This window comes from Mixophyes fleayi, chromosome 2, assembly GCF_038048845.1.
Source record: "Mixophyes fleayi isolate aMixFle1 chromosome 2, aMixFle1.hap1, whole genome shotgun sequence".
Classification (NCBI taxonomy): Eukaryota; Metazoa; Chordata; class Amphibia; order Anura; family Limnodynastidae; genus Mixophyes; species Mixophyes fleayi.
Genome location: NC_134403.1, coordinates 333,513,672 through 333,540,865, shown reverse-complemented (window position 1 = coordinate 333,540,865; position 27,194 = coordinate 333,513,672). Strand labels below are relative to the sequence as shown.

The 27,194-nt window shown below is 39.4% G+C and overlaps 1 protein-coding gene across 3 annotated transcripts in view; it reads right to left on the bottom strand.

The window, feature by feature from the left end:
- Positions 1 to 2,213: 2,213 nt before the first annotated feature.
- LOC142139379 (transient receptor potential cation channel subfamily V member 1-like) overlaps positions 2,214 to 27,194 on the bottom strand; it is a 55,700-nt gene continuing 30,719 nt past the window's right edge. For all 3 annotated transcript variants that reach the window (XM_075196939.1, XM_075196940.1, XM_075196941.1), the window contains 12 exons: positions 24,730 to 24,870; positions 23,811 to 24,109; positions 21,187 to 21,363; positions 19,930 to 20,088; positions 18,247 to 18,342; positions 17,340 to 17,410; positions 15,339 to 15,504; positions 13,402 to 13,468; positions 10,038 to 10,339; positions 6,967 to 7,094; positions 5,221 to 5,330; positions 2,214 to 3,266 (listed from right to left, as the gene is read on the bottom strand). In XM_075196939.1, coding sequence (XP_075053040.1) covers positions 3,172 to 3,266; positions 5,221 to 5,330; positions 6,967 to 7,094; positions 10,038 to 10,339; positions 13,402 to 13,468; positions 15,339 to 15,504; positions 17,340 to 17,410; positions 18,247 to 18,342; positions 19,930 to 20,088; positions 21,187 to 21,363; positions 23,811 to 24,109; positions 24,730 to 24,870 — 1,811 coding nt within the window. In that variant the 3' untranslated portion in view covers positions 2,214 to 3,171. The remainder of the gene's footprint in view (positions 3,267 to 5,220; positions 5,331 to 6,966; positions 7,095 to 10,037; positions 10,340 to 13,401; positions 13,469 to 15,338; positions 15,505 to 17,339; positions 17,411 to 18,246; positions 18,343 to 19,929; positions 20,089 to 21,186; positions 21,364 to 23,810; positions 24,110 to 24,729; positions 24,871 to 27,194) is intronic.

Sequence of the window (27,194 nt, the reverse complement as noted above, 5' to 3'; positions counted from 1 at the left end):
AGGTGTATATATTAGTGTTTCCAATGGCATGAAATAGGTGTTCAACTAATTATTACACAATGCAGAGAACATATCTAGTGACTTATTACTACCAAATCATTATAGATCAAAGCCTACAATAGAAAACCATAGAGATTTACCATAATCTGAAAGTCAATATTGACATAACAGCGATTAAATATTATTAAGCATTATAGTTTTTCTAGTTAGTAATGTTAAATGTTACTAAACACTTTCCCAAACAAATGTGTATGTTAGAAACAGGATTTGACAGCTGAAAAGAACCTACAGGTCAATCTACTCTGCCCTTTTCTGTGTGTGATTCAGGTAAAGTTTTGTTTAGTTTTTCTTTATATGTTTTAGATCTACGTCTCAACAATAGTCACATACAGTGTGTTCCATGCATTCTTTAATTCTTCCAACAACATAAAGTGTGCATCCTTGTTCCAAAAGGATGTTGTGATAAGAATATGTTACAACAATAAAATGTGAAGCACTTTTGTAAATAAAAATAACATTCAATTACAGGAGAACCTTTAACCCAATAATGTCCTCCTCCCCTCATTCCAGTTGCAGTCAGCAGAGGGCCTCTGTACAGGAATAATGTTCAGACCACAAAGCCAAACACATATATCTACTCTGTGCTGAACTCCAGCAGCACAGGTCATACCACCTCCCTTCAAATCTCCCTCACTGTCAATTACAACAGTCTCCTTACCTGCTGCTATCTGGTATTCCCAACCAGGGCCGTAACTAGGGCTGTGCGATAGAGGCGACCGACCAGGGCGCAACGCTGAAGGGGGGCGCAGTTTAGGAATATTTTAGGTTAATTTGATTAAAATTGAGGGCTAGGGAGCCGGCATTTGTCTTTCTCGCCCCAGGCGCTAGAATTCTAACATAAAATACAGTTAACATACACTTAGCGCGCACCTTCTCACATCTCACAGGAGATAGGGACTTCTGTACTCCCTTCACTGGATAGATGACCCTTATCTCTCTCCTCAAATGGTGTTCCTATAGTCTGAAAATCAGACTCATGGAAATATAAAACAAATGGAGAAGTAATAGTGCAGATTGTCTACAATGTACATATAAAAGTCCACAGAGTTCCCGGAAAAAGAGTATATTCTTCAACCTCGTGATGAAAATGAAGGAATACCACCGTAATTCTTGTGACTTTTTACACCATCTCCCCCAAAGATATATGCTTACAAGATGCTAGCTTTAATAAAGCATCTCTAGTAATCCTTCCTGTGTACCGCTTTCAAGTTCCTCCACAGAGTATTAGCATGATATGCCAGAAAAGAAGAAATAAAAACCAATCTGGTGCATTATCATAAAACCCCATTTAATAAAAATGTATTATCTCCAAACAGAGACCTGTACATATAAAACATGACATCAAGGATATCCCAAAATGGTAATGTATATACTCATACCAGATAAATTCAGGATATTCGCATGAAAATTTCCTCCACGATGTCAGTTCACCAATGTAACGAAATCCCGCTTACACTTATCCTTCCTGAATTCTAAGTTACGGCTCTGTTCCCGACACACATATAGCCACACTTCAATCCATCCTAAATGTTGCTGCAAGACTGATCTTCATCTCTCACCGCTCCACATCTGCTGCACCACTTTGCAAATCCCTACACTGGCTCCCTTTACCCTCAAGAATCCAATTCATATTACTCACCCTTACCTACAAAGCCCTCAACAACACCCCTGCGTACATCTCAAATCTCATAAAAAATACTCTCCCTCCTGCCCTTTTAGATGTACCTCTGACCTGCACTTTGTGTCATCTCTGGTAGCCACCTCTCACTCCCGCCTACAAGACTTCTCCCGTGCTGCTCCCCACTTATGGAATTCCCTTCCACGCTCAATCAGACTTTCACACATCTTTCAAATCTCTAGAAGCTCCCTGAAAATCCATCTCTTTATTAGACCTTATCCCTGGTGATACTACTCACACTAATGCACACTCACAACTGTCCCAATCTCCACTCTGAGCCACACTCGCTCCTCTTGTTTCAGCTGTGCTCTCTTCCCCTTAGAATGTAAGCTCTCTAATGAGCAGGGTCCTCCATAACCTTTGTTTTCATGTCTGCATTTATTTTATCTACCTTGTATGTTTCTGTTATACGGCTGACTCAATGGAATCGTCAAGTCATAGACTTCTCCTAGCTGTTATTACCCTAACTCCAGAATGATATGTAAATAATTTTTATTATGAATGTGTACAGTTTATGATATAAATGCATGTTTCCATAAAAAAGCAAAAAAACAAAACAATTATAAAAGCAGATTCCATCTCTGTGGTAGCTGATACAAGAAAGAGAGAACAATATTGTATATAATATTCACCTATTCACTGCCAATACATAAAGTACAGACTACAAATCCTGTATTATTTGTTTATAGCTGCAGAGACTATCAAATAAAAACTTATGCCAACATGAAAAGCAATTTAAATAGCAATATAGCAGAATAATATTCATAAACCAGCATAACATTTGTATACTAAACCAGTGCAATAGCTGATACTTTGCATTACATCACAAGATACATGTATTATTACTATTGCATGTACAAATAACCATGATACAAATCCAGTCTCCTTAATATATTGCATCAACTAGATTACCAGAAATGTCCAGTCTACTAACTATATGACACTGGAGAGCAGGGGAGGGCTGGCAAATTCTAGCCCAGGGGGCAAGACTCGGCTCAGCAGCCTATTAGGAACATTTTAAAGGTAAAAAAAAATCAGTGGCTCAGTGACCCAGCCCAAGGTAGCCCACTATAGGACCGGCCCTGTGGCAGATGCCTCCCTGCCCCCTAGCCCAGCCTGCCCCTGCTGGAGAGGACCATGTATTGTACTGTAGTCTACATGTTCAACCCTAGCAGAAATAGTTTAAGTAAAATCCACAATCTTAGATTGGAAGAAGATTTCTATACACCCGTCTCCCTGTGACAATAGGAGTGTTTTGGCAAAAAAATAATATTATTTTAAATGTTAAAATAATGCTAAAATCATGTTTGATTTTTGTTTTATAGCAAAAATAAAACTTTATTTCTTTCTCCACTGGATACACGGTCTGAAGCAGTGCCGATGTCAATGAGATGCCTAGTCAATGATACCTAGATGCAAAATGTTGGCTTATTTTAGACTTCCGCTGGACTTGTAGACACAGAATTTAGGGGCACTTGCTCCTCTTCTCGTGCCTTCTCTTGAGCTCTGGAAACCCATTGACTCCATCCTATAAAAACAATGGAAAGTATGTGTCAACCTATAACAGCACATCTCAATGTTTCCATATTTCTCTGTAGTTACACTACAACTAAAATACTTCTCAGTTTAGCCTCGTGTATGGCTAACATTAAACATGAGACTGAGGGGACATTGAGACTGCCTTTCTTACATATGTCAATTGTGTGTATATAAAACTATTTATTACATTGTGCAAAGTGGGGCTCAGTTGTTAGCACTTCTTCCGCACAGCTGTGTGGAGTTTGTATGTTCCCCCTGTGTTTGTGTGGGTTTCCTCCAGGTGCTCCGGTTTCCTCCCACTTTCCAAAAACATACTTGTGTGTATTATGGACTTTAGACTAAGCTCCAATGGGGGTAGCAGGGGCGCATGCAGGGGGTGTTTCTGGGTCTCCAGAAACCCCTCCCCTCCGCTAAAGAAGTGCCCCTACATAGCGGCTCTGTACTATATAGCAGCTGCGGCGCTGTCAAAGAAGCGTCCGCGGCGGTGCTGTATTGTATACAGCACCGCCGCGGACGCCTCTTTGACATGCGCAGCAGCTCTCTCGCAGGTTTTTTGTTTTTTTCACGTCACTCAACATCTCCTCTCTGCCTGTGCAAACTGCTGCTCCTATGCAAGTGCCACCATCTTGCTCTGTAAACTTATTTTAAATCTAGGTGCCCTCAAGCGAACAATTTTATATATTTAGTTATCATATGTTTTTACCTCAGATTTCAGTCCCTTTTATCTTGTCAACATATTTGGACATCTGCCCTAAAGTGTTTCCTTGTTTCACAAAATAACTGAAAAATGAAAGAATATTAAAGAAATTTCAGGCATAGAATCTATAATCTAGAATGGTTGGAACTTGGTGTTTTCCTGATAAGGGATTTTTCCATTATTTAGATCTTCATGTCTAATGCCAACTAAATTACATAAATGATCCCTTTCTTTCCTCACATTGGGCCTGATTTATTAAGGAACGTAAAATGCTGATAAGTGTCTTAATTTGTGCTTAATTTATGCGCATGGCCAGAAACGAACTATACGCCACAGAACGCAAGTGTATTCAAATTCATCTTTGAGCGCAATGGACATGTATGACAGGTTGCGATTTCAGGGGAGGACTGGGGAGGGGATTGAGCATATGCACATTGTCGATGTAAAGTAAGAGCGTGTTCAGCAAGAGACTTCGGATCCGCTTGTAGTTGAATACAGACGTGCGTATGCCTGAATTACGTGCGTCCTTAGAAAGAACCATAATACGTTCTTTTTTCGTGCCTTAATGAATCAGACCCGCTGTCTCTAGCTTTCATCTCCTCATCAAATTGTGCTTTTCATAGGAACCACAGAAGGAGTCACTTGGAGATCATTTATGTAAATATTAAATAGGCATACAGACCTAGCAACATTTCAGCATTGGGACAAAGGGAATGACCACATGGTAATAGGGCATGGCCCCATCCCTGAGGGCATGTCTAGAGCTTTTGAAGTACCAAGCTGCACCATACTCCCCTCCAAACACCTCCATTGCCATGCACACCAGTGCACGCAGCACCCACTCACCACTGCTGTGCCTCCCAAATTTCCCACCTGTGGGAAAAAGCTATTCCGATCAGGATGGTGGGACAAAGCCTCAAGTCAGGACTGTCCACCTCAGTGATTAAGGTTGGGCGGTATGGGCATTGTAGTTAACAAGCACTTAACAAATGTTGTGCAGCTATGCACGATAAGTAATTTATCTACTGACTCCCAGCACAACTCACTAGATCTACCATTGTCTGTGAATGGAGACAGAGTATGTGATATTGAGCAGACTGTGTGTGTAGTTTAGAACTAATAGTCACTAAGATGATTACATTTTGCATTGGAATTCCAAATAGAGAAGTTGATGCTAAGTGGTTTGTGAAATACAACTAGTAAATGTTAACACATTGGATGTTCTCTAATATTTCACTGTACTTACCTTTGGGTTGTTTGTAAGTGGAACTCAGTTTTCCTTGTTCTTTGTCACCAGGTTCCTCATTAAGGTTAGAAATATTCTTCCCAAATGACCCCCAGAGCATTTCCTCCACCCTAAAATACAGCAAAATAGACATGATTTGTGTGACTGTAATTCCGGAAATAATTAACACTGTCACCTAAATTACAAAGTGTACAGCAAATAGAACATTTCCATGGCTAGAGATTCAGAGCTAGATTTACTAAACGGCGGGTTTGAAAAAGTGAAGATGTTGCCTATAGCAACCAATCAGATTCTCTCTGTCATTTATTTAGTACATTCTACAAAATGACAGCTAGAATCTGATTGGTTGCTATAGGCAACATCTCCACTTTTTCAAACCAACAGTTTAGTAAATCTAGCCCTCAGTCTCACATTTTAGCTACACTGCAGCACCTGTATGTTTAGGGTCTGTATGTGGGGGAATTTTACATCTGCCCAAACTGCTGTGTTCCCCTGAGCTCACCTCTGTGACCAGCACCCTAACACAAACTGAGACCGGATTCTTTAAATCTTACGGAAAACAGACTACACTTGGCATATTTTAGTTAACTGATGGCAGACCATAAATGTGAGAACATGCAGAGTACAATATGCTATATTTGATTCTGTTCCTTATCCAGCTTCTAGGAAAGTTCTTATTCATATACAACACATCAGATATTGAGCAGATGTAAAGATGACAATGTACATGTAACCTTATAAAATCCCATGCATTACTTCCTTTCTATAGACATCTGTGTTACTTCCTAGTGTAGATCACAATTACTCACTTATATATACTAATTAGACACAGTTGACACATTAAATGGCTCTTGTCATACAATAACACTTAACTAGTCTGGCAATTGGCATTAGATGTTGCAATGTATACTAATTATTCAGTTTAACAAGGTGATGATGTTGTTTTGGCAAATAAATACCTCCAATTCAGCCACACAGTTTCAGATTTTGCAATAAAGTTGTTAACTTTTTGAGCAAGCTAAACCCCAAATTTACCTTAATTGGAATGCACACTAAATATACTGGGCCTGATTCATTATGGAAAGTAAGGCAAAGAAAAGGAATAAGTTTTCTTCTGGACAAACCATTCTACAATGCAAGGGGTGCAAATTAGTTTATTATTTTGCACATTTGTAAATTATTAGATTTTTTTTCACGTAGCACACAAATACTTGATAGCTTTATTTTTACACTGAAATTTAAAGTTGATCTAGGATATGTCCTACCCCAACTATAAATTTGTCCCCACATTTTAAATTTACCTCCCGCTCCAATGTAACATGGTTTTGCCCAGGTGCAAAGTTACTCCTATTTTTTGACTTGCTGTTCTTTTGCACTTGACTTCATCTTGCTCCCAGTCTTCAGCCAATAAAACAATGATTTTTCATGTTGGCTGTATTCCATGTGCATAGTTGGGGCATTCTCTCCTGTACTATTTGACAATGAATTGCTCTGTTTGTTTAGCAGCAGGGGATATCATCAGAATTTATTATAGCACTAGGTTAGGGACGTGTCACTGTAAGACCTACCCCTAATATGTGCTGTGTCTAACTGATGAAAACTCTGCAATTTACTCCCTAATCTGCTGGTATTACCCATGTGTCTCCTCTCTCTAATGCATAGCTAAAGAGATTCACTTAACCACGGCTCAGCAGCCTGGATCATCACCCATGCACTCATGCTTGTGTTTATTGTAGATATTTGTACCTGAAACACCATCTTTCATCTGGTTTTCCTTCAGGTGTTGTTCCCACGGTGAGCAATCGGCAGGATTGCCACTTCTTCCTTAGGAACCTTGGCAGGAACCTCTCCATATCCAAGATTGTAGCAGCTCTCTGTCAAACCAATTATTTAGTATATTTACCAACATTTTATGTACGTGTTTTCACCAGTTTGGTAGAAAATAAGCACCAGATGGTTCATTATCCCCTTTCTTCCATTTAACTACTACTTAAAAACAGCATGAAATGGACACACTAAGGCTCGTTTACGAACCATGAGAAATATGGACCAGTACTGCTTCTTCAATGTGTAAGTGTGCCTACTTATTCACCACACATCTCACTGCCCATAAATACTCAGTCTGCATCTAGCTTTATGAGAACACCTGAAATTGCATATGGTGGAAAAAGTGAAAGAATCATCCAACTACCACTTCAAGGACACTCATTCATTAAATGAGCTTGTTTTTATTAAATAGGTCAATGTTATACTTGCCTACTCTCCCAGAACTTCCGGGAGGCTCCCAAAATTCGGAGAGTCTTCCCAGACTCATTGAAAAGTAGGCATCCTCCTGGGTCTTGGTGGAGGTTGGGTCTAATGATGCGATTCGTGTCATCAAGCCCCATAGCAAGGGCGGGGACACATTGCGCCCTCTCCTGCACATGTCACCTGACCTCTCCTCAGGGTTCTGCCGGTGGGCGGGTTTTAAAAGTCAGCAAGTATGGTCATAGTACACCTAGAAAATGTACTTTTCACAATAGTGCACTTTGTCATATTTAAAGTATAGGTGAAAACCCAATAACTGCCAGCACATGGGGGAGAAAACTGATGTGCTCTCTCCTGTGAGACAGAGTTCAAAGCTTAAACCAGCACCCAAAACATGTATTCTGCACCCCTTTATCGCATTTACATAAACTCAACCGGAAAACAGTATCACACTCTGGGTGGGTACAAAAGTAACTGTACTCATACATCTAATCTGTACTCAGCAAGGAAGGCCCCTGATCCACCCCCCCCAACTTCTCACAACTACAGTCCAAACTTTTGCAACCCTGTTATCTTGGTCCACATGTGCGTTTACCTGTAAAATAGGTGTATTTCTGCAAAAGTAGGCTGTCACAAGAAAGCGCTGCATTATTGCACTTTTGTAAATGAGCCTTATTTTTATGGCAGAGGTACTTAGTAGCTTTAGGACATACACATTCTATCATTTATAACTTTTAATACTTTTTTTTATTTGTTAGGGTAACATAGTAATTATTATATTGTTTTTATCTTTCTTTTGGTGGAGTTTTCAAATAAATCAGTCTTGTATTTTTTAGCGTTTTAAAATCTAAATGAGATGAAAATAATAAAAAATACACTTTTTACAGCAATTAGTGACCACCTAGAGATATATCCTATTTCTCTAAGTTAGTTTAATACATATTTGTAATTTCACCTAGATTGGGGAAAGTTATATGGTCTAGAATTCAGTGTTTGCTTCTATTTAAAGCTGCATTACCACTTAATGTGTCTTTGTATTTTACTAAATAGAGTCCTCCACCTCTCCCATGTCACAGACATACATGTCATACACACATGGGACACACAGACAGATAGAAACACACATACATGGGACATTTGAAATGTTTTAGGGATCAAAGCTCTGTCTATGGAGAATCCTTATATGTTGCCACTTTACCTATATATTGGGTAGTGTCTCACCCCAAAGCAAAATTCAAGTAAGTACATAAATTAAGTTATAATTAGGATAAAACAGAAAAATAATTCAGAGTAAAGAGTTGCATCCACTGTCTGTTGTGACCACAACTAGCTAAGTACATAGATACAGTATATAGAATAGAATCAACCTCCTACACTTGCCTATTGACAAAACACAATGCCTCCACTTTCAAAACACCAATTAAACAATAGATATATCATGTATTGAAATGTCTTATGCTGCTTTCTCACTGAGTTCAGTCACAGATCAAAGAGTTTTAGCCACGGGTCAAAGAGCTAAAATACTAATACTAACTGAGACTAAGAAATATAAGAGATATATATATATGTACATTGTGTCTTTGTCTCTGTGGCTTTTCTTTGTCACAGTCTAACAAAGCCTGTCTGCATGTAGTAGCTTCCTTCCTCTCCGTGTGATACTCTCCCAATCAGTACTGCTGTGTGGTTCTTATACAACTCACAGCTTAGGTGCTTATTCCACATGTGATGTAGTTTTATAACTTAGAAGAAATCTTTAAAGTATTCCATTTCTAAACATTGTCATTGTTGATTAAAACAAAGATATTCTCCTCATGTTAGTGTCAACAAAGGGTGTATCCATGTGTTGCAGTCTCAGCGATATGCTATTATTGATGAATACCATATTGCTGACACTGCACAGCCCATTTTGTGAAATAGTATTGGTCAATGTAGTACCTCTCACCAGGGCCGGATTTATCACTAGGCAACCTAGGCAATTGCCTAGGGCCCAGCGGACCCCAGAGGGCCCTCCCAGGGCAGAAGGTGAGACCAACCTTTAAAAATGGGCCGCTACTTATGGGCCAGTGCTATTTGCTTGCCCCCCTGGGCTAAAGTCTGCCAGCCAGCCCCTGAATAGGGATATATGTTATGCTAAAAACTATAGTGCTATGGATTTTTTCAGGGAGGGGGCCCCAAACCAGTTTCTTGCCTAGGGCCCCATGAGGTCTACATCCGTCCCTGCCTCTCACAGCCTTCATCAGACATTGGCCACATGCTTAATGGAAAATGAGCTTAAGATACTATGAAAGGTGATGACTCTTCACCTTCTTCTCTAGTTCGTAGGGTATCTCCCCTGTTACAGCCACTTCCTGAATGGACAAAAGTAACTGCCTCCCTATCAGAAACCAACAGTCCAAATAATGGAGGCAGATGCACAATGCCAGCTAAGGGGATGTCCTTATATAGTAGTCTAGTGATATGGTGAGGTATAGAAACCTCCACACCCACATTGAGCTAAGTACTGTGCAAGTTAAATGCTGTGGGTGTGTCAGACTTAAGGAAATACTGTGTGATGAAGAAGATCTACCCACCTGGAGTTTCCATATACTCTTACTCTCACTGGAGACTCTGTTGACGGTTTCACTCATCAAGGCGATGAGCATGTTTAGGAGGAGGATGTACGTGAGCACAACATAGATAATAAGCAGGAACATGAAGAAGTGCTTGAATTTCAGATTATCATTGAATTCCAGGTCCCCCATGCCAATAGTAAACTTGAACAACTCCAAGGAGGTGATATAAAGACCAGAATAGGTGGTTCCAGCTTCACTTTGCCCAGCATCAGTGTTATTTCCGGACTCCACAGGTGCTTCCCCAACAAGTGTTACTAAAGCTGTGACAAGGAAGGAAGCAGTGTATTAATCATTTCATGTTCAGATGGAATAATACAGAAACATGTTGGCAATATATGTGGTGCCCCAGAGACAGGTTTTATGTCTACACAACATCACACTTAGGGTAGTTATGAAGCCATAATAAGTGAAGGGGGATTTTTGTACTAATTTCAGGCTTCTTCCATTCTTCCTGTATTCCTACTCTCATTATATTAATGCAGGTTGATTAGTACATTTTATTTGCTATAATGTTGATAATTGTAGTAATAGCTTATAAAACTGCACACAAGAGATGGGCAGCACGGTGGCTAAGTGGTTAGCACTTCTGCCTCACAGCACTGGGGTCATGAGTTCGATTCCCGACCATGGACTTATCTGTGTGGAGTTTGTATGTTCTCCCCGTGTTTGCGTGGGTTCCTCCGGGTGCTCCGGTTTCCTCCCACACTCCAAAAACATACTGGTAGTTAATTGGCTGCTATCAAAATTGACCCTAGTCTCTCCCTCTCTGTCTGTCTCCCTCTAATGGGGCAGGGACTGATGTGAATGAGTTCTCTGTACAGCGCTGCGGAATTAGTGGTGCTATATAAATAAATGATGATGATGATGATGGAAACAGATTTTAATTAAATAATCTATATAAACAAATAAATTGACCAATCACAAGGTTTCTCAGATAAATTGATCCCAACACTACCCATACACTGTGATCTGGTCCTTCTGCATGACTGCCAAATTGCTCAACCAGTGGAAGGCCAAAATAGACCAGATCGCTAACAGCACAATATTTCCTGTTGGTCAATGGCAGTAATTAGCTAACATAACATACTGCCAAGGCAATCAAAACTCTGTCTGATTCTATTACATTTTGGGTCCAGTTGATCTACTGTGACCAAACTGGCCATCAATCCTACAGAATGTGTTTATACCATAGCAATAAAACAAAATAAAAAAATATCCCTTATATGGAATTTATAGGGACTGTAACTGCAAATATTTCCTTGCTTTAATTGTGCCTTGTAAATGGGAATATACACGCTAGACATAGCTTTATGTTATATTTCTATGCAGTGGCCGAAGTGGCGGTATGGAAATTTAGAAGTGGTGATATGCAAAATGTAATGGGAATGTAAATGAATGGAATGTGATAGTTTTAAATGAATGCAATGTGATAGTTTTACAATGAACGCAGAAGAAGCGTTATGGCGCAGCACCATATACACCCTCTTTTCAACCACTGCTTCTGTGCAAAGTTAAGCCACTAGGTCACACACTCAAGCTATTGTAAGACAGTTATCAAATCCAAATGAGATTGACAGCAATGCTCTGGAAAGACATAAAGGGATTCTGAATAATCTAAAACACACAATAGAAATGTACTAAAAGGCGAGGGTTGCAATCTGATTATCCAGCATCATCATAGAAACTCTATAGGTTCTGAGTCATTAAGAAAAGTAAGGCAAAAAAAGAAGTAAATGTTGTCCAGGACAAAACATGTTGCAATGCAAGGGGTGCAAATTAGTTTATTATTTTGCACATAAGGAAATAACTGGCTGCTTTGTGATGTAGTTCACAAATACATGATAGCTTTATTTTTACACTGAAATTGAAAGTTGATCAAGGACATGCCCTACCCCATCTATGTATCTGTCCCCACATTTTAAATTTACCTCCCCCTCCAATGCAACATGGTTTTGCCCAGGTGCAAAGTTACTCCATTTTTATGCTTTGCTCTCCTTAATGACACAGACCCTATAAGTTCCTATAACAAGAATATATTTATACATGCATCCCTTAATATAAACATTAGACAAATACTAAACAAAAATAAAAAAAACTTAGTGCATTTATTTCTGTTTTATTCATCATGTACAATTTCTATTTCTAGTGTCTTTTGGTAGAAAGTATTTGAGAAATATTTGCATTCATTTATAAGGTGCACTTTGCTTCTTAACTGATGCCATAGACTGCAAGTAGGACATCTGCTGGTTGATGCAAAACTTTTTTGTTCACAATTTTGTAAACTTCTCATTAGGGTTATTATATTGGATCTAGGTCATTCTCATTATTGTACATATACCGTTTCAATCAGAAGAAGAGGAAGAAACCGGCTGCAGGGGCAAACGCAGGATTTGTAGAGAGGGGTTTCCACGCTGCGTCACGGGTGGGCGTGACCAGCATGCATGGGGGCGTGGCTATAGTTTTAGACAATGCTTGGCTGCTCTCCAACTCTTCCTATCCACATCATATACACTGGGCAAGCCACCTCAAGCATACAGTGCCCCATGCTGGGAGGGGGTTTACAGGCACTAGGAAACCCCCCCTCGGTTTGCCTATGGGCTGATGGAGTGAAATATTATTTTCTTGGAAAGAAGACAAAAAAATAAACATATAGCAGAGTACACAGGAAGCCTTAAAGCAAGTACCCTTTCATCCTAGGGATATTTAGTTACTAATTATGCAAGAAGAAATGAATTAGTCATATTGAGGATATTATTCATTATTTCATTGGGAGTGGATGTATTTTAAAATATTTTGTCAAATGACAGATCGGGAGAGTAGGCAAAGAGTTTGGCCTATAATTTATTTTCCAACTGTATTTATCAGACTTAGTAGAATCTATTCTCAGCTGTATATCGGTGCAGCTTACTTTGTACATACTTCACACAGCCCTTTCTATAAATTGTGACTTACTGGTAAAAGTAATGAGACCTTTCCTAAACAAATAGTGGCCTCTATGGGGCAACAATATATATCTGTGCTTAGAGGTGAAACATTTGATATTGTTATATCTATGGGACTTTGATTTATAAATTATATGTTTCCATACACTGTAAAAGCAACAGTGACATCTGCTGGTGGAAATAATGAAGAGAATGCAATAAGTTAAAAAAAAAACAGTTTTATTTTGCCCAGCATATTTAAACTGCATTTTAGTGATAATTACCCCTTTTAAATGAATAAAGCTAATAGTTTAGGGAATTAATACTTGAGTTATATGAGTTTCCATGCATAAATCAAGCTTCCTATTGTGTACTAGATATAACCCTCTTAAAACTATTACCTGCAGCAAAGCCGAAGAGGAAGACTATATATACAAGCAGGAAGCGCAGCATGTCCCGCAAGATGGTCTGAAACACAAAGATGACTTTTTAGTACTGGCCACACATGATCAACTGCATCCACACAGCCAAATTGCAGATGCCCCACTTGATCTGACTCTAGGGGGTAAATGTATCCAGCTGAGAGTTTTTCGGCGGGTTTGAAAAACCAATCAGATTCTAGCTATCATTTATTTAGTACATTCTACCAAATCATAGCTAGAATCTGATTGGTTGCTATAGACAACATCACTTTTCAAACCCGCCGGAAAACTCTCAGCTTGATACATTTACACCTAGGAATAGAGCAGCATAAAGTTTTAAACTAAGGTTACCTCCTTCCGCCCAGGAAAAAAAAGAAAAACTTGTGACAATAGGAATAATGTTTCATAGCTATATTCACTTACAGATGGAACACCAGTTATGCCAAATTGATATCTCAGGACCTCATTTACAAAGAGAACTGATTCCACAGCGCAAATTGCCTGGATGGTCTACTCAGTGCATATAATGGTACACACTCACTATCTGCTCTTGTGAGACACCTCCACATACTAGAAGTGCACCTAGGTTTGCAGGGAGACGTACAAATATCTAGAGGCGCATTGTGCTAATGTGTAACCGTCATAACAAAGTGTAACCTCTTGTAACTATAGAACGCTCTCTTTTAATAAATTAAACTTTTCAGTTCTACTACTAAAATACTGCTCAGTGTAGTGTCATTTATGGCTTAAATTAGTTATGAGAGTGAGGGAACATTATACTTGTTACAAGTGGCAATTTGTGTGTTTATCAGTGGCGCACGCAGGGGGGGTTTCTGAGTCTCTAGAAACCCCCCCTGCGCTAACTAAGTGGCCACTGTCCTATACAGCAGCCGCGGCGCTGTCAAAGAAGTGTCCGCGGCGGTGCTGTATTGTATACAGCACCACCGCAGACGCTTCGTAGACAGCGCCGCAGCTGCTGTATAGGACAGCGCTGGCGAAACGGAGCTGCAGCTCTCTCTCGGGTTTTTGGGTTTTTTTTCGGGTCAGCGGAGGGAAACCCCCCCCCCCCCCGACAATCCTCCGTGCGCTGCTGTTTATGGCAATTTTTTTGCATTGACAACGTGCACAGAAAAATGCATGTCTCTGTCAAAGTGCAAATGCAAGGCGAAAGATACCTTCTATTAAAAATACGGGATGAAACTCAATCTTCTCCAGCTCAGAGCTCGTACAAAATTAAAATTCTTTTGTGGAGTGTGGCTGTGTACTCCTCTGCTCAGCATAGAAAGCTCCTAAACTTGCAGCCTCTTAATACCATTACTCATTGCAATAAATTAGGTCTACAAAATAAAATTTTGTGTTTGCACTGCTACACCAAACAAGGCGCCCTGATGAACCTACTTGTTACATATCATGGTACTTCCTTATTCTACCCACCTCCTCCCATCAGCAGGTCCTGTCCCTCCGCTAACTCAGCCATCTTACTCCACAATCTCCTGCGCTTTGGAGAATAGGATTGTGCACTTTGTACATTATCTCAGATGGATAGCTCTAAAACCATTCAGATCAATACCAATTGGTCTCATTTGGGATAACTGATGCTCCGCCAGTGTTTAGTTTTGTCTCTACTTATTATTTTTGCTGCAATACATTTGTAGTCAATTACTTCACTTTAATTCAGAACAAGATAACTTTAGTGTAACCTCAAAACTGTACTGTGCGGATGAAAATGGAAATAAGTATATCCCTAATGCCGACTGCTAACTGTATTAGCCAAGATATCGCCCCTCCTGACAGATCTTCAGCTGTCTCTAAGAAATTGTAGTGATAGAACTAAAATGACATTGGTTTTATTATAAACATGAGACAGATAACACAAAATGTAAACAATGATAGAGGAGAAACTGTTTGTGGCTGACCTTCTGAATCATAACACTGTAAATACCGGTCTGCTGGAAGCCACGGGTGTAGTATAACATATTCACCCAGCCAATCACCAAGGAAAACACCATTAGTGTTACATAGACTTCACTTCCTGCAAGGTAGACGACACCACCGCACAGCAGAATGACTGTCTGCAGCAAGCTGAAAAAAGAAGGGTTTTGTTGGTTTTATATTAATCATAGTTGCCTACTTTCGGCAAGTGTCGTCCGGGAGAGGGGCGTGACTAGAGGGCGGAAAGGGGCGGGGCGGGGCCAAACGCATCATTTTGGCCCCCGCCCCCGTAACAGAAATGCCGTTTTGTCGCGATTCACTGCGAATCGCGTCATTTCGGCTAGGCAGTTGCGGGATGCGGGAGACTTGCCTGCTCTCCTGGGAGTCCGTGAGACCGACCCGAATTTCGGGAGTCTCCCGGACATTCCGGGAGAGTTGGCAAGTATGATATTAATTATTATTATTATTCAGATATTCCACATCGTTTGAAGTAAGGATCATTCTAACGATTTTGGATTTACCTGGTGTTGCACATGCTATATGAAAATTGTGTATAAATGTGCATATTGTGCACGCATTTTAAAAATTTAATTATGGTTATAAGCTCTGCACTCTTTGAGGTTTTGATCATTCTAACGATACTGCTTTGCTTGATTGTCGGTCATGGATGTGAGTCCTTTTATGCTCTTGCTGTTAATGTAATCCTCTCAATTTCAAAGTATCCACCCACAGAATAGGAAAAAAGATTGCAAACATTTCTTCAAAATACACTTCCTCATCCAACACTAGTATTTGAACTGTGCACCTTCAGTCACTGGAGAATGTATTTACCCAACACTTATCTTTCTATTGATTTAAGATAATAGTGCACCTTCTGCATAGACCAAGTGGGAGAAACCATTCTGTGGGCTGAACTATATTCATGGCAGTGCAGACAATTAACCATGAACCAGTGACATGACTGAGTGATAGAGAACCAAGGACCATTACATAGTTTTACTGAGCGAAAGTAAGTGTCTGCGAACCAGCCATGGCCACACAACGTAGGGGCTTTCCATGTTCCCCAGGTATGTGCCTAGAACTTATAAAGTATTAGGTGACTACCGACCTTCTTTCCCTAAATTCACGGCATTGCCACATGCGCCAGCAGCCTAAAAACACCTTTCAATAGTCCAGGCAGCTGGGTAAAAATCCCTGACTGGCAGGATGTATGCCTTTATTATAACTTCAGGTTTTTATACATTTTTAGCAAATCATATGGGGCTGACATTACATTAGAAGTTTGCATTTATGACTATTTGTTCAGACCGCAAAGTGGCTTCATATAGTATAAAGCCAAGAGGTAGTCTTTACTAAGGAGGTGAGAACCTCACCTCAGGCATTATCATTGTATAGACAGACTTATTATTCTGCCTCCTGGCCCCAACATGTCCCTCTCCAAATCCCCCGTCACTCTGGATATTGGCAGCGTGTAAAAATTTAGTACAGGGGAGGTAGAGGAAGCATCTTCCTCTATCACTACTACTCCTCCTCTCACCAAGTCAGTCACTACGCTCACTCCTGCAGTGAGCAGACAAATACCTGAATGACAGTGTACAAGAGATGACCCTGTTGGTAGAAGAGGGTAGATCACCCCTAATTGGTTTATATATATTACAAGCATCACTTATATTCATGCTTGCCGACTTTGAAGACCTGTCCTCCAGGAGATGCAGAGGGGAGGTCTACAAGGTCAGTGGGTCAGGGGCAGGGGACTCGACTTATGTCCCGTCCACCAATGTGAAAAGATGTGAATCACATATGCGTCAACGCAAGCCTCCATCACTGCACCATGACAAGTTTTGCATCAAGCATCGGTGGGCAACCTGTGGTGATGCAATCATTGTGCCTTCATCCCCGCCCGCATTTCCCAAATTGCAGACATCCTTAAGGAATGTGCTTAGCCTATAAATATAATACATTATGATTAAATGTGTAAAACTTACAAAAGGACTTCAAAATAGCCATCCATCATTAAAATCTGTAGAGAAGGACGCCTCTTCCAGAAGTATACTACCTGTACAGAGCAAAAAAGGTTGATTCAAAATCATCCCTGAATATGATGAAATTACTACAAATTATATAACACTTTTGCATCCAATTGCATTTCTACTATTTCTGTATTACTATGCACAATCAACAAATATGACAATTGAATCCTTGCTAAAAGTGGAACTAAACCATTATTAATGGGTTAACTGTATTGTCTTAATTTTTGTTGGATGCTAAATTCAAAACATCATTCAGAAGTTGCTCAGGGCACCCTGCCACACTTCTGTGAAATCCAATTGGATCAATAACTAAACTAGCCTATGTGCGGCATTGTATGCAACCGGAGATACCTTTTCTTTACCTTATTTATTCATTTACATAGCACACAAAAACTATCATGTATGACAGGGCATTTTTACTATCCCAAAATAATCTTTGGTCTTAGAATACATGCCATGCATAATATTGCCCATATTAAGACTATGAAGACCCCCAGTTAGAAACTACAGAATTGTTGTAAGTCCTTATAAAATACAGAGCATATATATGTTTACATTGCTTTAGTTCCACTCTAAATCCCTCTTCTGTTCATATAATCAAATGCTAACATGTTGTATTTATATTGTTTTGTCTATTATTCTAGTACTATAACTGCTTTAATCTTCATATTAGTGTAATGGGTGGAGATACGTGTTGAAATTTACAATTTACAACACAAAAAAAATTGTTAGCAAGCTAGCAAGTAATTATTATTAGGCACCCTGAAAGCCAGCCCCGGTAATAGTCACCAGCATAAGTACAGTGTAGCACTTTCCTTCGTTCAGTTCATAATTCTTAAACATAGTGATCTTTCTGACATACCTGACATATGAAGATATAAATTCCACCAAACATGACGATAATATCTCCAAGCACACGAAAATTGTCTTTGGTTGTCCCTTCTAATGGGAATGGTGGCTGAAAAAAATTATTTACAAAATGATCTCTTATTTATAAAGCGCCAACATATTCCGCAGTTCTTACATTAATTCCTTGGGTACTTTCCTGTTATCTGGAGCCATTTGAAAACAAAAAAACACAACCGATATTTAAAAATGAATTTATTCACTTTGCCTTCTACCGAAAGAGAGGCTGTGGCATTTTTGCAAAAAGAAAGGAATCATGAAATGAAGCTCTACTTTGGTTCGTGTATTTCCTGGAATTGTAGAAATTCTACTTGTCGAAAGAAGGTCAACATCCACCAGGGAAATTGGTTCACCGACAGTCGTCTATAATTCGTGACAGTCGTTCGCTTCTTCTATTGCTGGGCCAAGGAATTGACATCGATCAAGTTGTGCAAAGAAGAATTGGGCATGAACAACGATACAAACGTCAACTGGAACAACTACATGCGAGAAATCTGCGCCAAGTACCTCAATCGACAGCCCAAACAGAAGATCGGAGGCGAAGGATTAATCTTTGAAATTGACGAGAGCTTGTTCACTAAGCGTCAAAACAATGATGGCCAAGTGTTTCCTCAGCAGTGGATCGTCGGAGGACTCTGTCGGGAGATGCACAAGTGTTTTTTGGTAAAAGTAGATGATCACAGTGCGGAAATGTTAATGACCGCGATTTTGGACAATATTGAAAGAGGCTCTTTAATTCACTCAGATAGTTGGCGCGCATACAAGACGGAAGAACTGGAAAAGGCCGGATTTCAACATTTCAAAGTAAATCATCGCTACAATTTTGTCGATCCTGACACTGATGTCCATACACAGAGCGTCAAACGAATGTGGGGATCCGCTAAATGGCGGAATAAACGACATAGAGGAACAACACGGCAGCATTTAAAGTCATATTTAGCCGAATTTATTTGTAGACTGGAAGTCAGAGAAGACAACAAATTCGAGTCCCTTTTGGACTCAATTAAAATTTTCTGGTCTCCAGAAAATACATTTAAAAATGGCTCCAGATAACAGGAAAGCACCATTCCTTTCTCTTGGCAGTTGATAATTACAGGTATAACATTTGGTCCTAGCTCAGGCCAGTTGGTGAATACAAGTTTAGTGCTAATTCCTAGCACCAATCAGTTGATAAATATAGGTATAGCGCTAGTTCCTGGCTCTGGACAGTTGGTAATTACAGGTACAGCGCTAGTTGTTGGCTCTGGACAGTTATAAATATAGAGCTAGTTCCTAATACCAGACAGTTGATCATCACAGGTATAGGTTGTCCTGGCTATGGGCTGTTGGTGATTATAGACACTCTGCTAGCTCCAGACAGTTGACGATTAGGGGTGCAGCGCTAGTTTCTGGCTCTAGGTAGTTGTTGATTACAGGCACTGCCCTAGTACCTGGCTCTAGGCAGTCAATAAAATGCCGTATGTTATATATGTATGAGAGGTATAGTGCATCACTAAAAACCCTATTAATTAGCAGGGGGCATTTGATAATATAAAAATACAATATATTTATATAAAAATAAAAAAACATCTTTATCTTGGAGCCTGTCATAAAAAATTATTTAATTTGAATTATTTTCATGTCCTCAGCCTATTCTCACCTCCCCTTTCAGTGGCCTGTGATAAGCTGTCACTGTGAATATGATCATATAGGCAAAATACAGCAAGAACTTAAGATAGAAAATCTTCCCAGCAAAGGAGTCCCACTTGTCCTGCAGCAAATGGTTTATGGGTTCCAGTACTATCATTTTATGGCGATTCTGTAGAGAAAAATCAGAGACAGACATGTTAGATAGAAGCCCAATGTTGGAGATGATACTGAGAAGATACTGAGAGATATTTTTTAGTAAATAGAGAAGAATAACAAAAGAGGAAAAGTAAGAAAAAAATTTACTAGATGTGTTTGTTTTTCAAAAAGAAAAAATACAACCCAATATTTTTCCAATAAAATCTCACCAACAAAATGGGAAGTGTATGGTTCATAACACAACACTAGTTTTATAATGGTTAAAGTTTGACTGTACTGCACAGTGCAGAGCCCTTCTGTAGGGCTTTGGTCCTATTATTTTAAAAAGAAAAACAATATGTTTCAATTTATTTAGCATTGGACACCTGATCTGTACCCTAGTAACAGAGGGGACAAGTATTGCGCCTACGCTCTTTCTAACCTTCGTACACCGGAAGTAGGGGAGAAGGAGGCAGCTTATTTCAGGGAAACAGGAAACTATACATTGCAGGACAGGAGACACTACACATGATATACTGAGCAACAATATAACATACCTCCCAACATTTAGAATCCAGAAAGCGGGGTAAACTAAGCCCTGCACACGATTTGCCCAAACTCCACTCACAAATACGCCTATTTGGGTAAACCCCCACGCACTTTAATGTTAACTCCCCCCTCTTATTTTGGACCACGAATCGGGATGTCCCGGCTAAATAGGGACGGTTGTAAGGTATGATAGAAAAGTCAGATTAACTGGGCAATGCTGTACTGGGTTTGATATCTAGCTATTACATACCAGCCATGATTGACTAGACAAGATATACTGAAAATGATGTGGCATACTGGGTATGAAAATGGGACATGCTCTACCGCATGTGATATACTGGGCATAACAATGGTATGGAATATATTTATTCTTGGGACCTCCAACTGCTCCACCACAGTAAGGGTGGTATATAGACTCAACCTTTGTTGCCTTATAACTTAGTTTCAATATACCCCCATTGTTATACGACATCACCTGTACTTATATGGTCAGCTTTAGCAAAATAGAGACAACAATCCAATATGTAACTGAGTTAGGATAAGCTCCTCCATGCAATTTATCCTTGACTTATAACATACTCACAGAGGCACTACTCTTGAATATAATCGTTTCCAGAACTGAATCCCGGTTATAGGTGTCCACAGATGACATGTCATATAGGGAAGTGTGCACTGGGCCATAGGTCCATTCTGTGAACTTCCGGGACAGATGTCTGTAGTCCGGCTCTGTCATTTCCCTCCGAAGGATGTGTTTAAACAACTAAAGGGTAGACAGATGCCATATTTCAATACAGGTCAGACCGTCCAACAGGGATACACAGAATTTGTGTTAAAAGATTGAGGAAGGCATATATTTTAATTTACTGCCCACAAGACAATATTTTTAAATGAATCGGAACTATACACAATGGAGGTAGACAATTTGTGGGCTGAGCCAACTGTCATCAATACATTAATTAATTATGGATCAGTAAAGTTGCTGAGGTATGAGGGGCTTTGTGCCTCTTTGTGCTTTATGCCTCAAATGTCATTGATTCAATCCACTGGTTTCTAGTGACATTCTGACGGTGCAGGCCTCTTTCTGAATAAATTAGTGCACTGATCTATAAAAATAAAATGTACTGTGTATTACTCAGGACTGAACATTTTACAGACAGACATGCGTGTCTTGAATGTCCTGAATGCTAAATGTTTTCGGTAAGCCATTACAGAACAGTATGTACTACAATAGTCCTTCAATGTTAAAATTAAGACATTAAAATTAGCTAGACATTACATAATTGTCCTTGATTTATCCTCTTACACGTCTTCAAAGTTTTATGAAGTGATTACACTACCATGAGCAGTAGAACTCTGAATAATTTTGTTTTTACCATCTACAAACATGCATCAATACTAGTGAGCAACTATGAGCAACTAACAATAAAGCCTACATTCAGTTACAAGATATTAAAGCCTACATAAACCAAACAGAAAGGAGCTAACCTTAAACCCATTCCAGTTGTGAACCTTCCAGTAAGGTTCAAAGGGGCTGATTTATCAAAGGGTGAAATAATTTTACTTGCGTCACCCTAGAGGAAACCACTAGGGATAACACGGCTATTACAGGCGGTGACCCCGCTAACAGATCTACATGGGGAAGCATATTTACAATATATGGCGATGTACCACCACAATACCATTACAGGATGGTGATAACAGATGAAAGCCATTGTAAAAAATGCCTTATTCTTTGAATAAATCATTTTTATATGTTTAAAAGTTTTCCAAAAACTTTTTAATTTTGAAATAATTTTTTCATTTTTTTTATACCATTTTTTGAATCCACTAGACACATGAGACAGCTACATATGTGCATATCTATAGAGTCACAGTAAATTAACCCATATGCTTCAGGCCACTATCACAGGGGCAGCTGACTATCTCTGAGCTGCCCTTGCAATATTTGTTAAGCACTAATAATTTTTTTAATATTGTTTATATTCTTCCTTATCGCTGAAAGTTGATAAATAGGCCTCTAAATATCTTCCTGATGATACTGTAGTTGATGGCTCGAGACCTGAGTAAAAAATAGAAATCCTCAGAGAAATCTGCTCTCCCGCAGTGACAGAGTTACCGCCACTGCAGGGGCGGTGCGTGGAGGTGAGGGGGTGCCTGACAATGTCAGTCATGAGTAGAGATGTTCACTAACCCCCCGTGTTTTGGTTTTGGTTTTGGCAAAACCGCCCTCGCATTTTTTGGTTTTGGTTTTGGAGTTGGATCCCTATTTTTTTTCTAAAATCCCTAAATTTTTTTTGCTAAAATCACAGAATTTGGCTCTTTTTTGTTCCTATATTATTATTAACCTCAATAACATTAATTTCCATTAAATTTTTGTCAAGTGACAAGAACACTGCTACTCCTCCTGTTTCTGTATGAGCAATGACACTGGATACTGGAGAATGACAAGAACACTGCTACCCCTCCTGTTTCTGTATGAGCAATGGTACTGAGCAATGGCACTGGATACTGGAGAGTGACAAGAACACTGCTACCCCTCCTGTTTCTGTATGAGCAATGGCACTGAGCAATGGCACTGGATACTGGAGAGTGACAAGAACACTGCTACCCCTCCTGTTTCTGTATGAGCAATGGCACTGAGAAATGGCACTGGATACTGGAGAGTGACAAGAACACTGCAACCCCTTTTTCTGTGTGAGCAATGGCGCTGGATCTTCTGGGGAGGGAGGTACTTATGGAATCCAAAATCCGCGAGATCCGACAACACAACAATGATGTTTTGCCTCAATTCAGATTCGTGGATGCGGTAAAGTACTGAGCCTACTCGAATCCCCTAAGTTCGGGTGGGCTTAGTTTTCAGAAAACCGAGCCCGAGCATCTCTAGTCATGAGATATTTGGAGATCCGGATTGCCTGTGATTGTGTGGAGAAACCAATTGTTTCAATGGGTACCCCCTCCCTCCCCCAATCCATTGATTGAATACCTCTTTCCTTTATTTAGCCAACTCTCTCCACTCTCACCTAAATTGCTGATTATATATTGTCCAAAAAGTGTTATTGGTTGTGGGAGGAAACAGGTGGCATCTATCAAATTCTAATAATGCAACTAATGACCCTGAAATAAAATCTAAAGCTGAGCTGACTTTGAACGCTGTGATGGATGCAGTTTCTGAAGTATAAAGCTAATTGAAGCTTCTTTTCGACTTACCTCAATTTTACCAGTTTTTGCTGCCAGTTTCAAAGGAGTTAGACCTTCCCAGTTAGTGATTTCCTCTAGTTTCAGCTCTGGTTTGATCTTCACTGATTTCTTTAAAATGTCATCGTACATTTTTGTGATAATCTCAGTATTCTCCTCTGTGTCATCAGCCACTAAGACCAGAGCATGCAAGACTGTGTTCCCATGACTGTCCCTGGCAGTCAAATCAGCATTCTTATATGGGTTACTTAGAAGATAGTTGACAATATTGGGCTGGTTAGTACAGGCAGCAAGAGAAAGAGGGAGTTCTCCTGTAAAATGAATGGTTTCATGAGCTCACATTGTATGATGTAACTGACTTTCACTGCCCACATTGATCAAATTCTACACTTTTCATTAGTTAGGAGAGAAATGAGACAGTGACCCATAGTTGACAATACTGGCATCAAGAAATATCACAATAGTATCTAATTTAAGGATTGTTTGACAATCACCATTACATTCATTCTTTCAATCTGGTTACACACAGACGAGCAGTAGATGAAGTGGACAGTTCTAGGCCAACCAGAGGCCAATCAAAGTTTCAGATTATTAGCAATGCAAAAAATGACTGTACAGCCAACTTCTGTTTGTACATGTATAGGTAATTTGTGTCCAGTTGTAGCAAGTGTGACTATGTAGCCAATCTGAGCATATACATTAACAAAACCAATTAGTGTCCTAAGGCTCCTATCTAACTGATGCAGAAAGACTGTGGTGTAAAACACACCTCTGTGTATGTTCATACATCCAACTTTTTGAATCAGTCTAAATGGAGAATGACCAAGACCCTCCGTCACTTTATTGTCAGTGATATTATTTTGTATTATTATCGCAACTGGCTACTAATTTGATTAATAACAAGTATGCCAACATGTTTCTGGAATCTTACCAAAGTAGAAACTAACTCCTTTTTTTTTCTTCTGGAAAAACACTCCATCGGCTTTGGCATGAACATCAGCTTTGTTTTTCATCAGAAGCTTCACTAAATCGAAATGTCTCTTCTCTATTGCAATGTGAAGTGCAGTTTGTCCTGTGGATAACAGAGAAAGACATACTAACTTATTACAAGAGCAGCTGCAAATATAACAGATCAAACGTTACCTAAGATAGCAAAGGATATGTGTTCATTGTATAATGCCAGATAGATCATGATCAATGATTAATATAGCAGCATATTGCAACATTATTATGTCTTAATTTTAATATCAAATGGATTTTATGTACAAGTTGTAACACGTAGATTTTCAGTGACTGACTTGCAACAGATTTATCTTGACCATGCTAAATGGACAGAAATTATAGTGAATGGCTGACCACGTGTACGTGGACATATGGTTTATTGTGATGTACCACTGCCAGTAACTTATCAAAGTTGTAGACACACAGCTTGTGATAGCTATTGAAGCCTTATGTGAAATAATAACTATTTGATTTGTTTTTAGGAATATGTTAATTCTATGTATATGTTCAATTTGTTTTATTAAGAAGTTAAGTACCTTGGGCCTGATTCATTAAGGATCTTAACTTAAGAAACTTCTCATTTAAGTCTCCTGGACAAAACCATGTTACAATGCAAGGGGTGCAAATTAGTATTCTGTTTTGCACATAAGTTAAATACTGCCTGTTTTTTCATGTAGCACACAAATACTTGATAGCTTATTTGTACACTGAAAAATAAAGTTGATATTTGTGTGCTACATGAAAAAAACAGTCAGTATTTAACTTATGTGCAAAACAGAATACTTATTTGCACCCCTTGCATTGTAACATGGTTTTGTCCAGGAGACTTAAATAAGAAGTTTCTTAAGTTAAGATCCTTAATGAATCAGGCGCCTTGTTTTTTATATGTTGCACCCATATTGAGGCTGAATTAGCTATCCATCTACAGTTCAATAATATTGAAACTGTATAATATACAAGAAATCCTTATTTTAGATAAGAGTAAGTGAAAGAGAGTGAAGGGAAGGACAGCCGTCCATCTGCCTTGCTGCCCTCTTTCTTAGGAAATAAAGCCTCCAAAATGGGATGCCTTTGTGTTGTCTAGTCATTACATTGAAGGTGATAAATTAGGTCTAGTGCTCCAGCAATGCCCATAAGTATAGAACTATGAACATATCAACCTAATGAACTGCTAAAGTGCTCATCAGCATAGGTCTTGGAATCCAGAGAACAATTTGTATCTATAAAGGCCATGTCAGACTGCAAAATGCATACTCAATTATTCAGATAATAAGAATAACTACTGAAAATTAAGAAATATAACTATAAGATGCAAACCAAACCACCTGCAAAAACCAGAGCATCTCATGTAGGAGTTGAACATATGTCCATTTGCGCCAAGCAAATAATGCGTCTCGCATCAATTTTGTCTATGGGCAGAGCCAGTGCAAGCCCTCGGAGCATCCTAGGTGATGCCCCTCCCCCTCCCAACACTCAGAAGTGACACCCTCACCTCCCGCTGCTATTTACCTTGGCAGGTGGGAGTTGGATGCAGCATTCTCGGCTCCTAAAACTGGGAGAGTGGCACCTGGCTGTGACATTATAGCAAAGCACCACACTCAGCCTAACACTGACACTGAGGAGCAGGATCAGGCAACTTCAAAAAGCTTCTGGCAGCAGCCAGAAGTCCATGTGGGGGCACCTTAGGGGCATTAAAAACACTGGATAATTGATATTATGTCACTCATTCAGTTTTAAGCTCCTCTAACCATTGCCACCCAAGTGGAAGCATAATTTACCTTTGTAATTTTGGTTATGTATGTCTTATACTTCCTTCCCTTTTGCTTGTAGAGCAAATAGGGGCCATTCACATGTAAGTGCAGTATAGTAAGGGCATGCAGATGCACGTTGACCATGCCCCTTGGCGATGCATACAGTTTTGTCTTAAATTTATCTTTAAGACATGCCCTTTAGGGGATGTATCAATGTGCATCCATTCTAATCATCTGCAACTTTTCCCGAGGCCTTTCATGCAGACCACTACTTGATATATTCCACTGTTTGCATGCAAAATACTACCTGTTTTTTCGACAAAAGGATGACCTTCAACAGGCAGTTGACATAAAGGGAGTTTGGAGACATTCTGAATTGAGAAGGATTTTATTTTAATTTTATTTTTAATTTTTTTGCAGTTGAAGGAATTTGGCTCATTAATTTGAAAGACTTGTGTAAATGTGTAAAAGTTTGTATGCATCGGCTCTTACCTCAAAATAACATTAGTTTGCTGCACTGTACTTTTTTGGCTGTTCATTTTAGGCTTTCTTTTAGGATCAAAGGTGACTCTAAAGTGTTTATAGGCAAACCATTCCCTGCCTGCTAACATTTACATTAATAATAAATACTACAGCCTACATT